The following is a 15,923-nucleotide window of genomic DNA, read 5'->3' on the forward strand; positions in this document are numbered from 1 at the left end:
TTTCAGTTTCAGGAGGTCCCATTTATTAATTGTTTCTCTCAGTGTCTGTGCTGCTGGGGTTATATTTAGGAAGTGGTTTCCTCTGCCAATGCATTCAAGTGTACTTCCCATTTTCTCTTCTATAAGGTTCAGTGTGGCTGGCTTTATGTTGAGGTCTTTGATCCAGAAGAAATCAAATCTAATGAAGCTTTTAAAACTTGAATATTAGCCCCACACACACACATGGAAATTTTCCTACTGTATATGGAAAATTATTCTTAATAGAGTGGAATTTTGAAAGATCAAAACCCAGCACTTTGAGGCCTGGGAGGAGTCCATCAGTTAGGAGAAGCGTTGGTCCTGAGTTTACCCTCCTAAGCTGTGCAAGTGGAACTGTTGTAGAGCTCTTTACACGTCGGGACAGTGGCTTGTTCTAGCACAGCTTTCAGCTGTTCTTAGGTGGTCTGTTTACTGTTCCTATCCTCAGGATTTTGCTATACTAAACCCCGAAGTAACTGTCAGCGTTTGGTTGATCCACTGCACTTGATTGATTAACATTATTCTCTGGGATCATGCCTGGCTTGGTTTGTGGCTTTTAGTCTGCCTTCTACTTGAATTGACACACGACTTTTCTGAATTACATGTACAAAGAAAATTATCCCAATGATGTAAAGTTTGGTAGACTAGTGATAAATTGTGAGTGGTACTGTACTCATCAGTGGTATAATCTGGAGTCTGAAAGGAAGCCTGGTGCAGGAGAATTGTCTGTATTCTTCAATCATGTTTTAAATAAATGCTGATTGGCTAGGCAGGAAGTATAGGTGGGTCAACCAGACAGGAAGTAGAGGCAGGGCGATGGGAACAGGAGAATGCTAGGAGGGAGGAAGCCCATTTCCCCCAATCTAGCCAAGACCATCGAAGAAGCAACATGTGTCCTGTCCCCGCTTTGAAAGGTACCAAGCCATGTGGCTAGCATAGATAAGAACAATGGGTTGATATAAGCTACAAGAGCTAATAAGAAGCCTGAGCTAATGGGCCAATCAGTTTATAAGTAATGCAGACTCTCTGTGTGATTTCTTTGGGGCTGAACGGCTGCGGGAACCAGGCAGGACAGAAACCCTCATGTTACAGAAGCCTGTATATTAATCTTGCAAAGACTAAGTTGACAGTAGCAATTGTAAGTAGATAACAATTTCAAGGAGAGTTCATTTTCGGGTCTTGGTGATATGTTGAATATATCAAAAGGAACAGTCCTAAGTGATTTCTCTTTTAGTAATCTTACATCATCTGATGCCTTTCTCACACTCTTGTCTGTGGTCCATACATACTCCACAGAAGCCTAGCTTGCCAGGGATATGAATTCTAGCTGGTGTCTCAACAGAGGCCTTCTAAGACCATTTTAGATGTATTCATAAAACTATGTCTGTTGGTTGTCTCTCACATGCTCCTCTGTCCTGCGCCTGGAGATGTACTGTCACCCTGTTGTTTGATATTTTACCTCTTTTGGCTTTTTTAGGGGCTTGCCACCCAGCTCCCAAATAAATCACAGAGGCTTATTCTTAATTATAAGTGCCCAGCCTTAGCTTGTCTTGCTTCTAGCCAGCTTTTTTTTTCTTATCTTAAATTATTCCATCTACATTTTCCCTCTGAGCTTTTATCTTTCTTACATCTGTATACTTTTCTTTTTACTCCATGGCTGGCTGTGTGGCTAGGTGGTTGGCCCCTAACCTCCTCTTCTTGTTCTCTTGCACCTCCTTGTTCTGAGATTTCTCCTCCTATTTATTTTTTCTGTCTGGCAGCCCCTCCTATCCTTTCTCCTGCCTAGCTATTGGCCGTTCAGCTCTTTGTTAGACCATCAAGTGTTTTAGACAGGCAACGTATCACATCTTCACAGACTTAGACAAAAGCAACACATATTTACATCATTAAACGAATATTCCACAGCATAAACAAAAGTAACACACTTTAAAATAATATTTTACATCACCCCATATCCCAAGTCATTTTCTCTCTAGGAGGCAGTGACCTCAGTCATTATTCAGTCACTGCTTGTCACCTTCAGACTCTTCTAAGGTTCCTCTCACCTTGTGCATGGTGTGATGTCATTTTGACTGTGCTTATCCTCTCAATGGTCCTGTTTTACACCTGCCCCTATTAATACAGTGTTGTGCCTCTGTCTCTGCTTGCTTGTTTGCCTATGGCATGTACAAGTCTAGCCTTGAACTTGTAGCTAGCCTTCGGCCTCCTAAGTGCTGGAGTTATAGGTTTGTATCACCATGCCCAGATATTTTTGCTTTTAAACTTATTTTAAGTAAACACATTAACTGTCTGTTCATTTATCTAGTCTGCCAACCATTTGAGAGTGATTTATAGCCAGACAGTAGTGCACACATGTAATTCCAGCCCTCTGCAAGTGGAAGCAGGAGAATCGTGAATCCAAGGCCAGCCTCGAGCAGTTTGTGGCTAATGTAGACAAGGCGCGGACCCTGCCTCTAAAACAAACAAGTGACTGAGTGATTTATACATTAAATCTTTTTAAGTGGCTGCCAGTTTAAAACAGATTCTTTGCAGTTGTGTGTCGATGAGATCTATGAAATTTTCAAAGCTGCTTTTTATTGTTGTGCTTTGACAGAGCTCCAATGTGAAGATAATATGATGCCCTTTCTACATAGAAATGACCATATATCTAAAGCTCAGTGGCTTCCAATTAATCCTGACATGGAAACATGCAGGGTAGCTGTTTATTTATGATGGATCTGGATCTTTGACAACCATTTCTGCCTTCCCTTTACAGCTTCCTTTCTCTTATATTGTTGTGAATGTGTGTAAGGTCACATGTAGACTTGCGTAGTAGTAATTCTAAGGGTTCTAGCAGCTCTAACAGATTTCTTTCCTATTCTTCATCCCTTCATGGTCCTGTTTTGAAGTTAAAACACTTCTGCCATTGCTATATCCTCTCCTGAAGGGAAAGGGAGAAACTATGATCCCAGGGAGAACTAGAGTTTGGCACAAGGAGTCCTGTGGAAGGGCTGAACCGGGACCTGAGTCAGGGTGCCTGGCCAGGAAGAAACAGGAATGTCTGCCTCCATCCCCAGCCTCCCATCTCCCTTTTTCTGTGATACTTCCTTCTTCTGCTCAGCCCTGCCAGGAGATAGCCAGCTAGGACCCAAGGGACCTGATCTCCAGTGCTATGCTCTTGAAGCTAGGACTGAGTAAAGAAGTGGAAGATAGTCAACACACTTACTCAGACCTATCTCTGGATAAGACATCTATCATAATTGAGGTTTCAAAAACTTACTGAGATATTTTGGTTACCAGGATGTAAGTAATCAGGCAACTCTGGTAGTTTAAACCCTGAAGCTTTTAGGGAACATACTAACTAGTTGCTGTTGTTGGATGGAGTATTCTGCTGAGCCATTATAACCTCCAAGTAGGTGGAGCTCAGAAGAAGGCTGTTGTCTGTCTACAAGCAGGGCTATTATCTTGTCAGAGTTAGCCATAATAAGCCCTAGTTCCACTCTGTCTTAGAGCACACTGTCTAGAGCCTGGCTCCTTCAAAATGTCTTTACACAGGTAACCAATATGAAGGAGAAGGAACAGCCCGACTAGAGAGATGGCTCAGCTGTTAAGGGCTAGACTCAAAGTAAAAGGCACAATTTGTTCCTTAGCCAATTAATGAAATACCCACTAATCATCTAGATATGGCACAGATGCATCATCCAATAAGACTTTCCTTTTGACTGCTACAAAAAGAACTTATCCTTTATTCCAATACTAGATCCTCTCTGTCCCAGAGCTTGCCCAGGGCACTTTTTGTGATATATCTCAGTACCCCCCCATTTCTTTCTTTCTACCCCCATACTGTGTTTGTGTGTGTGTGTGTGTGTGTGTGTGTGTGCATGAGAGAGAGAGAGAGAGAGAGAGAGAGAGAGAGAGAGACAGACAGACAGACAGACAGACAGACAGACATTTCTTGACCCTGCCTGTAATCAGTCTTGTGGACATCTTTTATGGCACTGCACTTTATTGATCTGAAGATAGGTTCTGTACATCATTTAACAGAAAATAAAACTTAACTCTCCTTTGTAATTCCTTTCTAAATCGGGGAAAATAAGAAGACATAGTTTTGTGGGTTGCTATTCCTATAAAATAGCAACAGCCCAAAAGAACCTTTCTTCCAATTAGTGTCTGATAGGAAAAAAAAATTCTTCCAAATCAGTCCATCTTCCCCAGTAGCAACACTTGTAACATTTTCTGAATTCACAGTAAAAATAATTAGAATTGTGTAAAGCATTCCTAACACAAGCTCATCCTTTGATTAGCTATAATAGAACAAGCTGCCTTGTGGAATGTCAATCTCGGCTTTCAAACAGAGGACAAGGGTTCTCTCTGGGTGACTATTTGTATATATTACACTAGGTAGGAAATGAAGCTTCGAGTCCTAAAGAAGGGCTCAGTCACTTTGGAATAATGAAGTGTGAAATGAAGAAGAGACTAAATTGTGTCTTTTACCAAGCAATTAGCACTTAAGACCCTGTGTTCCAGTATAGGATCCGTGTTTAGTTTACACAGAGATATCTCAACCGTTACTGATGCATTTCTGTGAAATGTACAAGGAGTCATCTCAAGAGCCCCAAGTAATTGCCACTTTTCTAAAACATAAACACAGATCATCGTGTTTTCCAACAAACCTCACTAGTCAGTTCACATTTCTTTCAGAGTGTCATCTTTTCTTCTAAATCATCAAAATTCCCATTCACAGACTCTACAGGCTGAAGATGAGATGCTAGCGTATGTGCATGTGTGTGTGTGCGCGTGCGTGCGTGCGTGTGTGTGTGCATGTGTGTGTGCGCGTGTGTGCGTGTGTGCATGCGTGCGTGTGCGTCTGTGCATGCGTGCGTGTGTGTCTGTGCATGCGTGCGTGTGTGTGCGTGCGTGTGTGTGTGCGTGCGTGCGGGTGTGCGTGTGTGTGAGTGTGTGTGTGTGTGTGTGTGTGTGTGTGTGTGTGTAGGGACTGTGAGTGTGCATCTGACACAGCCTACAGGTTTTACAAACAAAATGAAGCTCAAGGAACACGGTAACCTTCAAGTCTGAGTGTTGCCTTCTGCCCTTCAATCAAATGAAAGGGTTTTCAGATGTCTGCTCGCTGTCGTATTCTTACTAACTGTACTGTACCAGACAGTCATAGCCAAAGCATATTTTAGCTGACTCTTTCTCAGTGACTGTGTTGGCAGCCAGCAAGTTAGACAAACATTTAAGGATGCCAAAACACCGTCATAGGAAGTGCTTTATTGTTGAGTGACTTAGTATGAGAAACTTGCTTGTTATTGATAGAGACATATTTGAGAGGGTTAGTGATTGTAGTCATTTTTTGCCTCTTTAGAAAAATTCTTCTTGTACAATCTCTCTCATATACACTCACACACACGGTATTTTTTGATCAAAATGTTCCTATTACCATCTCATCCTCTTACTTCTTCCAACAAATCTCCTCCTCCCAAGTCCCTGTCTGACTTTCATGCCAGAGAGTCAGGTGTATGTGCCCCGCCTACTGCATTTAATTGGGGCTGCCTTCATGAACATGGTAAGGGGTTGTTAGCTGGAGTGGGAGCAATGCACCAGCGGCTCCACCACCAAAGACTGTGACTCCCATCTCTCTTCACCCTCTCTGGGCGAAGATTACAGGGCAACAGCCACGTCAGATCCAGAAAGCAGCTCTCCTTCCCATCCTCCAGCCCTTAACTTCTTTCCTTCCTTCACAACGATCCTGAGCCTTTAGGCATTTTTAGAATGTTCTCTTCTGATTTACTGTTCGCTTGCTTATTTGCTCTCAACATTATGCTCTGTCTGCCCCCACTGAAGGAAAATGATCTCCCTCTTTTGTTTTGAACATAGAAACCAATCCAGCAAGGGTGCCGCTTTACAGACTCACCACAGATCCAACAGCAAGGACATTCAGAACCTGGGTGTGGGTCTGCCGCGGGCTGATGAAGGCCTTCCCGCAAATGAAAGCTTCCTGAATGGAAACCTTGCTGGAGCTACTCTCAGCCCAATGCATACCAAGACCTACCAAGCAAGCACCCAGCCTGGGTCTGCCAGCAAAGATCTCACAAACAACAACATACCACACCTTCTCAGCCCAAAAGAAGCCAAGTCCAAAACAGAATTTGACTTCAGTATCGACCCAAAGCCTTCAGAAGGTCCAGGCACTAAGTACCTCAAGTCCACCAGCAGATCTCAACAGAACAGGCACTCGTTCATGGAAAGCTCCCAGAGCAAAGCCGGGACGCTGCAGCCTAGTGAGAAGCAAAGTCGGCACAGCTATATCGACACCATTCCCCAGTCCTCCAGGAGTCCATCTTACAGAACGAAGGCCAAAAGCCATGGGGCGTTGAGTGACTCCAAGTCTGTGAGCAACCTTTCAGAAGCCAGAGCCCAAATCACTGAGACTAATACCAGTAGATACTTCCCATCCAGTTGCTTGGATTTGAACTCTCCCACCAGCCCAACCCCCACCAGGCACAGTGACACGAGAACTTTGCTCAGCCCTTCCGCGAGAAATAACCGAAACGAGGGCACTCTGGACTCACGCCGAACTACTACCAGACACTCAAAAACCATGGAAGAGTTGAAGCTGCCTGAACACATGGACAGCAGCCATTCGCACTCACTGTCTGCGCCTCATGAGTCATTTTCTTACGGGCTAGGCTACACCAGCCCCTTCTCCTCTCAGCAGCGCCCCCACAGGCACTCCATGTACGTGACCCGGGACAAAGTACGAGCTAAAGGCCTTGAAGGAAGCCTCAGCATAGGGCAAGGCATGGCAGCAAGAGCAAACAGCTTGCAGCTCTTATCACCCCAGGTACCTCTTTCATCTCTTTGGTGGCTTATCTTGGGAAAGTGTTACAAGGAATATTTATAAGGTTGTTATACAGTTTTTCCTACTACAGTCAGCCCTGCTTTCATTGGGACAGTGAATGAAAGCAATTTTTGCATCATTCTATTAAAAAAAATAATTTAGTTGTGTGTAGTGGCACACACAATGGCACATTCCAGCACTGGGGAACTTGGAGACATAGGCAGGTGGATCTTTGTGAGTTTGAGGCTAGCCTGGTCTACATAGTGAGTCCCAAGCTAGCCAGAGCTATACAGTGAAACCCTGTCTCAAAAATAATAGTTATTATTTAAATGTTTAAATCAGTTGTTGAGTGCTCAAGACATCTCAAATTTGGTTTTAATAATCTATTTTTTAATGTTCCTTTCTGACCTGTTTTGCTGACAGATCATTTTTATTGAAATTAGAAATATGGATTAGCTTTTAGTTAGTTCAACTTTGGGGGAGGGGATTTTCTCTAATCTTTCTAAACCACATTTGTTTAAACATTTTTACTAATACCAAGTATCTTAACTGAATTTTAAATTTATCTTAAGCTAGATAAATTAAACTTCAGGCTAGGGTAAATGATAATTCCCCAGGCTTTTGGATTTTTAAAAGAGTTTTTAAATTATATATGTGTGTCTGTCTGTGTCTGGGTATGTGCACATAATTGCAGGTACCTATAGAGGCCAGGGGTGTCACACACCTTTGGACCTAGAGTTAGAGGAAGTTGTGAGCTGCTTGTCATGGGTCCTAGGATCCAAACTCAGTTCCTCTTAATTGCTGAGCCATCTCTCTGGCTCCTTGTTTTTTTAATTATGTATTTTTCCATTATTGTGTATATGTATATGACATAGGGCAAGGAATGTATTATGACATGCCTGTGAAAGCCACAGGATAACTTTTTGCAGTTGCTTCTCTCTGACCATTTTTATGAGGGTTCTAGGTCTCTAACTCAGGTCATTGGGTTTGCATGACAAGCATTTGACCTGCTAAATTATGAAATCACAAAGGCCTACATTAATAGAGCACGGGCTATGAATAGGCATAGAAACAGGGAGAAATCACTGAGCAGGAACAGTCGGAAATGGCTTCAGTGCAGCTAACAACCTGCCCTGTGTAGACAGTCAAAGGGCTGAGGAGTGAAGCTGAGCGGAGCACCACAGGAAGCCCTGATTGGAAAGATGAGATTAAAGTGCCCCTGTCATTTTGAAGTATATTAAATGACAGGGGACATTTGGCAACAGATGATTTGTTCTAACACTGTAAAATGTCATTACAGTAGCCATGCAGAAGTGTGCTGGTGTAGCAAAAGAAAGATGGAAGCAATTCTGTCCATCCAGTCTGGGCCCTGTTGGAGGCTCCCTGGGGAGGGAGAATTCTGAGCAGATACTTCTAGGGAGGTTGAGGTTTCCGTTTAGGGAAGAAAGTGATAGTAACAGGAAAGAGGATTGACAGGAGAGAAAATATTCCAAGAAGACTTGGTGCTGCATGGATCCCAACTGGCTTCACAATGTTGGAATGAACATGTAAGAGTTGAACAATTCTTGGGTGCCAGTATGAATGCAGAGTGGATCTCAAGGGCTGTGCAGAAGTGGACACAATAGGACTTGTCCACCGCAGGGCTGAAGGAAGCCTTCAGGGTTTCTTTCCTAGGAGCTCCAGTTCAGAGTTGGAACAGGGATTTATAAGCTCCTTAATTCAATATTTTTCCTCTCAGATGAGGCTCACAGTAGGTGGGTGAGCTGCTCAACTTTCCCTAACTCAAAGTAGAGCTGGGATTCTGAGGCCGTCTCCAGGTCCCCAAGCATAAAATGTTGGCAGGTTGGCCTGGTACCCGGTTAAGGGTGGGCAGGAGGTAAATATTTGCAGAGGCTTTAAATGGAGTTAAAGGAATGGACAAAGAGGCCTTGAGAGCTCACTGTAGAGATAAGAGTACCTGGAGTGTCGAGAAAGATCTCTAGGACCTGGCCACTGCCCATAGAATGGAGCTGGAGGTCAAAAACAAGCTAATTGTGTTGGCGTCAAGGCAAGTGTCAAACAGAAGAGAAAAACAAAAGGCGGTCTCCCTTGGAAAAATGAACAAATGACTGGCTCGCTGAGAGTTCGGCGAAAAGAATTTCTGTGAACATAGTGGTCATAAGCTAATTATAAGCAATTGCTACGACTTAGCATAGCTCCAGCTGTTACTTAAGTCCCGTTCAGGAGGTGCTATGCCAAGCCTTAAGAAAGGCCACAATTAAAGGCTAGAAGGTGGCCAGAAGGCTTGAAAGGTAACAAGGGTGCTGAGTTAAATCATGGCACTCATTCTCATGTAAAGTATTATAGCCACGTTCAAAAGCAAGAGGACCCTCACTGAGTTTAGTTTAAAAGTAAATAACTCATTCCCTTAAAAAAAATCTTTCTCTGGGCCTTTGTCAACAGTACAGGTGGCAAAGTAGAAAGAAGAAAGGCTGCTGTACCAAATGAATTTCTTTCCAGAATTCTCTAAATATGGTGGTGGGAAGGAAGGGGGAGAAATACCAATCTTATTTCAGTTTTTAACTTAAAATATTTTTATGTACATCATCTAGACTTGAGATACTTTTTGTGCATAATATATAGGATGCCAAATGCATCTAACTCCTTCTAATTGTGTCCCTTAATCCTCCCACCCCAGGGTGGAAAATGTGCTGTATTTTCTTTCCCCTTGGGCACTGTTAAGGACCTGCTGCTGTGCTGGGGTTGTGACTCACCTACTTGAGAGGGCTGTAGCTAGTGGGAGCATCTCTAGAGATAGGCACCATCATGATCCTTCCTAAGAAATGCATTGAACAGGTGAGCTGATGTCCTGGAGACGACGAAGGAGCAGGAAGCACCGGAGACTGTGGGAATTAGGGACTCTTAAGATAAAAATCATTATGGGGGATTATTCTTTTCCTTTTTTGCATTCACAAAGCATTTCCTTTCGTCTGCATCTACTGTGTTAGTCTCCTAGGAAAATAGATTTGCCTCTGCATCTTCCCTTTTGGAGAACTCTGTCTAAAATCTATAAAAGCAATTTTAGACTGACTGATAGAATCTCTAAGCATAATGCTGCTTAGAGCTGTAACTGTCTAGATAGAAAGGTGATTTCTCTTGTTGTTTTAAATAATTAATTGAACTATTTTCAGACTAATGGATTCCTTACTTGCCTTAACTTTAATGAGAATCTCCCTTTCTATCTGTTGGCCTTATTTTACATTCATCAGGTACTTTACTATTTTATGGGATGAGTTATGTTGAAGCCACCCCATGATCTTTATTTTAGCTGGTTAAGGTCCTCACTATATTTAATGATGACCATGATGAGTTTTCATCCCTAGGAGTAGGAAGTTTCTAGAAATCTCCTTCTATTTGCCTTGCAGCCTGGAGAACAGCTCCCTCCAGAGATGACTGTGACGAGACCTTCTGTTAAAGAGTCCTCCAGAGAAGGCACCACTTCATTCCACGCCCGTCAGAAGTCTGAGGTCTGAGCTCTAGAGTTGCTACATCTTAGAATGTTCTAGAAGGGCCATTCGCTCAGCAGCATGACAGCCTAGCTTTGAAACTTTATCTGTACCCAATTTCCCATAAATAAGTTGAACTGACTTAGAAAGTAAGTAGTTTTCCCCATGCCACAAGCCCAAGTTTTCCTTTAAAATGATCATAAAAAAAATTAGACACTGGTTAGACTGTTCCAAGCAGCACTGTCATCAAGCCATGGTTTAACTTTTATAACCTTGTTTCCTCCCTCAGGGTGGAGTGTACCATGACCCCCACTCTGATGATGGCGCGGCTCCCAAAGAAAATCGGCATCTGTACAATGATCCTGTCCCAAGGAGAGTTGGTAGCTTCTATAGAGGTAAGCCACCCCCCACCATATTTACTAGAATCTTCCTCTATCTTCTGCTGAATACACCCCTTTCCTTGTCCACCACTGTATTTTCATTGCCCCAGTGGACTTCAGATCAATAGTATTCTTGTTTTGTTTTATTTGTTTGTCTGTTTCTCTGTGTCAGTCCTGGCTGTCCTGGAACTCACTTTTTGGGAACTCACTTCCAGGCTGGCCTTGAACTCATAGAGATCCACCCACCTCTACCCCCCCAGTGCTGGGGATTAAAGGCTAAAGGTGTGAGCCACCACCACCACCCAGCCAGACCAACAGCAATCTTGCCTATGTTGCCACCATCTAACCAGATCTCTTTGTTACTGGTCTTACCATCTTCATTCAGTCCCTTGTCTCTTCTGTCTGAGCCCCTGACTAGTCTCTGTCTCCATGCAGCCATTCAAACAGTTCTCAGAATGATCCTTCTGAGAAGATATTGACCAGACCAATTCATTCATGTGACATTTACCCATGTCCCTTTGTGCCCAGCACAATTTGGCCACCCATCTGCATAGTGGGGTTACATGTAGATGATAGTGATGGATACAGCTCAGCACTAAAGCTCTAAACTTACACAAAACATGAGAATTTTTAAAATTACATGTATTTATTTTGTGACGGGGGGGGGGGCACTTATGCCATGGTATAACTGTGGAGGTCAAAGGACAACTTGTAGAACTCAGTTTTTTTTTTTCACCATGTAGGTCCTGGGATCAATCTCAGGCTACTACTTTGTAGACCTGGATTAGCCTAGAACTATATATGTAGACCAGACTGGCTTTACACTCAAAGAGATGTGCTTGTCTCTGCCTCCTGAATGTTGTGTGTAAAGGTGTATGCCAACATATACCCAGTTTGAGATCTTTAAAAATAATTTGATGGTGCATTTCTAGAGTGTAAATTTTATAGACGACAATGTGATAGTGTAAATTTTATAGACGACAATATGATACTGTAATGCCAGAAATTTGAACATGCCTAGAACATGTTAGTAGATAAAACAGAGAAAAATTATCTACCCTCATTCTCACTTTTATAAAAGAAATCACCAGTAAGTGTAATAATTCTATAGAGCAGTCAGATAATGGCAGTATAGGAGAAAGAAATAGATCAGGCACCCATTGCCCTCACTACCCCAAAACTGTGTCCCAATACCTTAGCTTCTATTGATAGCAAAGTAAAATCTCAATTCCTTGAGATGACATTCCAGGCAGTTTATGGTCACATCCTTGTTGTCCCCTCTAGCTGCCACCCATCTACCTCCACACGCAAGTTCCCACTCATACCCGGATTTCTCATGCCCTGAAACACACTACTGTCTTACTGGAGCCAGTTGTTCTTTCTAGTTTCTTTATGATCCCTTCCACTGTGACAGGCTTCCCTGTCCCTACTCCAGAAGTATTTCTTCTCTGGTCAACCATGGCCCCTTGTCTATGTCTGCGATACAATGCAAACCACATCGTACTTGTTTTCTGTGTTTCTCTGCAAGATTTTGAACCTCTCAAATATTCTGGACTCTCAAGATGGGGTTGGGAATCAGTGATTGAGTGCTTGCCTAGTGTGTGTGAAGCCTTGGGTTTGATCCCCAGATGGAGGGGAGCAGGAAAGGAAAGCCGGAGGCATGGACTGCCTCACACAGTTTCATAAATATTTATTAATTGATTTAAAGAACAGAATTCAAGAATAGCTTTAAAACTATACTTTGTTGTTGAACAGATGGCTAAGACAGATGTTTTCGAGGTGCTGTGTATTTAGGAGACAGTTAATAGAAAAAGGCAACCCCTTTGGGGTGTAACCATGTGATGATAATGTACTAATATTTGAGAATCCCGGTGCCTTGGTGGAGAAATGGACAGGAGGCTCAGCTGTTCGAAGCCTGCAAGACTCACCACAGCTTTGACTTTTAAGTCTACATTCCCTGACTTCCTGCTCCTTCTGTTGTTTTATATAAAGAGCTGGGGAAGTTCAGAAATTAGGGTCAGGGGACACAGACAGTTGTTTGATTATTAAAATTAGGAATCTGAGCTGAATGAATACACAGAAGTGTTACTCAGGAATACATGTGTATTGAATGATTGGGCTACTATGGTCCCTCCCATCTCTACCTTTGGAAAAGCACAAGGCATCAAATATGCTTCTTAATGACTGCCCCATTCCATGACGACTTTATACTCTTATAAGGCTAAACTTTTAATTCAGATTAAAGTTAATTAAAAAAATTTTGTCTTGTAAGAATATCTTCAGTGTAAATTTTTTTCTTATAAAATGTCCCATACTTTTTTGTTTCTACAGATGATTAGAGAAAATAGCCTTCTTTGTGGGGGAGGGTCTAACAATATAGACCAGGTTGGCCTCCAGCTGACTTCTCTCTCTATGTTTCAAGTGCTGGAATTATAGGTGTGTGCTATCATGCCCAGTACAGGAAATACTTTAAAATAAAATGGAAATAGAGTTTTAAATCAATGAATTAGTCTTTGACTTCTGGAAAATACTATTTTGGTTACAAAGGGATTGAATTGGTTAATATGGGGAAAACACCTCCTTTATTTCTCTTGTAATCTACTTGGAGATTTAGCAAATAGAACATTTTAATTTGTAGAAGTTCAGAAATAGAAGGGAAAGTTTCAACTAAATGAAACACCTGGAAACACCTGTTATTTCAATGATACTGGGAAGTCCTAAAGAAAAATAGTAGTTCAAAAAATGACAGATATTTCCAGATCTATCTAGACAGATGTTTCTAGAATAGGTTCATTCTTTCTTATCCAGAGGCAAATGAAATGGTGTCACTTTTTGTTGTTTTAATTTTAAATTTTGAGATTATAATTACATTTCTCCCTTCTCTTTCCTCCTTCCAATCCCTCCCATATGTTCCACCTTATTCTCATTCAAGTTTATGATCTCTTTTCCACTAATTTTATTGTCTGCATATATGTATGTATATATACACATATATTCATAAATGAAACCTGCTCAGTCTGTATAATGTTGCTTGTACATATGTTTTCATACAACTGACCTTTTGGCACCTCTCTTGCTCCTAGCTTTTCTCAGTTGCCTATAGTTCTTTGTGTAAGGTTGAGGCCTCCTGGGCTTTTTCTTGTCCACTTTGTTATGTCCTTTGATGTTGTCATTGCTCAACTCATGTTTGGGCACATTGGTGAGACTTTAGGGGTATAGCTTCATATGTTCCTAGGAACCACAATCTCACAGCAAATTTCCTAATTCTATGCCTTTTAAAATCTTACTCTCCCATAGTATTTCCAAAGCATCGGGTTCAGGAGTATATTATAGATATAGCCATTAAGATCACACTTCACAACTCTGTATTTTGATTTTTGGTTGTGGTTTTCTTAGTGGTCTCCATCTATTGCAAAGAGAAGTTTCTTTGATAAGGAGTAAAGACTGCACTGATCTGTGATTATAAAAACAAATGTTTATAGATTGTTGTTGGGGTTGTAATGATTTAGTAAATAATCTCCAATAACCGTGACTTCACTAGCACTGAGTAGTTAGCTAGGAATTTTAGTGCCAGCTATGGTTTCCCTCTTGTTGAGTCATTCTTCAGTGTAACTAGAGAGCTGTTGGTTACTGGCAAGGTATCCATACCACTATGCATCCTTGGGGTTATTGTGCCATGCTGGTTGTTGATGTGGTTCATAGGCATAGCTGGGTAACTGTCGTAGGATTTTATTACTGTGAAGAGACACCATGACCACAGCAACTCTCATAAAGGAAAACATTTAATGGGAGCTTGTTTACAGTTCAGAGGTTTAGTCCATTGTCATCATGGTGTGAAGCATGGTAGCATGAGAGTTCTACATTCAGATCTGTAGGCAGCAGGAATAGAGAAAAATGGGCCTGGTTTGAGCATCTAAAAACTTCAAAGTCCATTACCCAGTGACATACTTCCTCCAACAAAGCCATACCTAACTCCAAGGCCTCATCTCCTAATAGTGCCACTTCCTGGAGACCAAGCATTCAAATCTATGAGCCATTCTTATTCAAACCACTACAGTAGGGCTGTTAGTGTTTCCCGCCTTTGGAAACTTGGATGACACCTTCTGGTACCGTGAAAGCTAGTCATCAGGGAGGGGGCATCTAGGTCATCTCCAGCTCGCAGATCTCTGCGCTCTAGTCAGCAATCAGGAAATTAAAATGAAATCATTGTCAAGATAGGGGATTGGGGAGCAGTAGAGAAGGGAATGACAGGATATAAGTGATCTTGATCAGGGAAATGGAAAAGGGAGCCTCTTTAAGGAAAGAGAGTTGAAATAAATATAGAAGAAGGTGAGTAAAATAGCAGTAATAATGTCTGAAAAAGCAATAAGGAATCATACTATTTACCTAAAAAACTATAATGCATGTATGTAATTCACCATATAAATACACATATATATTGTTGTTGTTTTGAGACAACATCCCATATTGTAACCCAGTCAAGATGGCCTAGCACTCAGTGTAACCTAGTCTGGCCTTGAACTCATGTCAGTCCTCCTGCCTCAGCCTCGAGTACTGTAATTATATACAGCACTCCTTATTTGGTGTCACTGGTCTTGATATCCATTGTGCATATATTAATTTTGTGGTGAAATTTACAGAACAGCCAACTTTAGAAATTGACAAAAACATGGTTACTGCTCTCCCCAAAGCAAAAACTACTCAGTATATTATAGTTTATATTTTTGTTCATTTTTACATGAAAATGTATAGAACATTAGTAGTTTTGTGAAAATGGCCAAATTTCCTTATAATTAAAAATCTAAGCAGCACACCATTGCATTGTCATTGCTTAAACTGTAATTTGTGTGTCCCAGTACACGTATTGTTAAGGATGATATTGGGTTAAGAATAGATTTTGTAGGCTGGGTAATGGTGGCACATGCATTTCCTTAATCCCTCACTCAGGAGGCAGAGACAGGTGGATCTCTGTGAGTTTGAGGCCAGTCTGGTCTACAGAGTGAGTTCCAGGACAGACAGGGCTAGACAAACAAACTCTGTCTCACAGAATAAAAAAAAAAATAATAGATTTCTCATAGTTGGATCTGTAATAAGAAAGATTCAACTTCAAAGAATGTCAAAAACCATGGTGTGGGGTGGCTACAATAACCATACTTTAAATAATGTCCCATTTTTTTAAATGTCCTCAAATGCTCTGCAGTACATCAGCTGACAGCCCAG

General features: G+C 41.7%; 1 protein-coding gene across 1 annotated transcript in view; it reads left to right on the forward strand.

Annotated features, from left to right (window-relative positions):
* Cdkl5 (cyclin dependent kinase like 5) overlaps positions 1-15,923 on the forward strand; it is a 195,576-nt gene that overhangs the window by 164,265 nt on the left and 15,388 nt on the right. Inside the window, exons 12-14 of the mRNA XM_041642398.1 lie at positions 5,875-6,841; positions 10,243-10,344; positions 10,613-10,718. Of these exons, the coding sequence (XP_041498332.1) occupies positions 5,875-6,841; positions 10,243-10,344; positions 10,613-10,718 (1,175 nt within the window). The remainder of the gene's footprint in view (positions 1-5,874; positions 6,842-10,242; positions 10,345-10,612; positions 10,719-15,923) is intronic.

This window comes from Microtus oregoni, unplaced genomic scaffold, assembly GCF_018167655.1.
Source record: "Microtus oregoni isolate MIOR12 unplaced genomic scaffold, Mior012 000074F_003, whole genome shotgun sequence".
Taxonomy (NCBI): Eukaryota; Metazoa; Chordata; class Mammalia; order Rodentia; family Cricetidae; genus Microtus; species Microtus oregoni.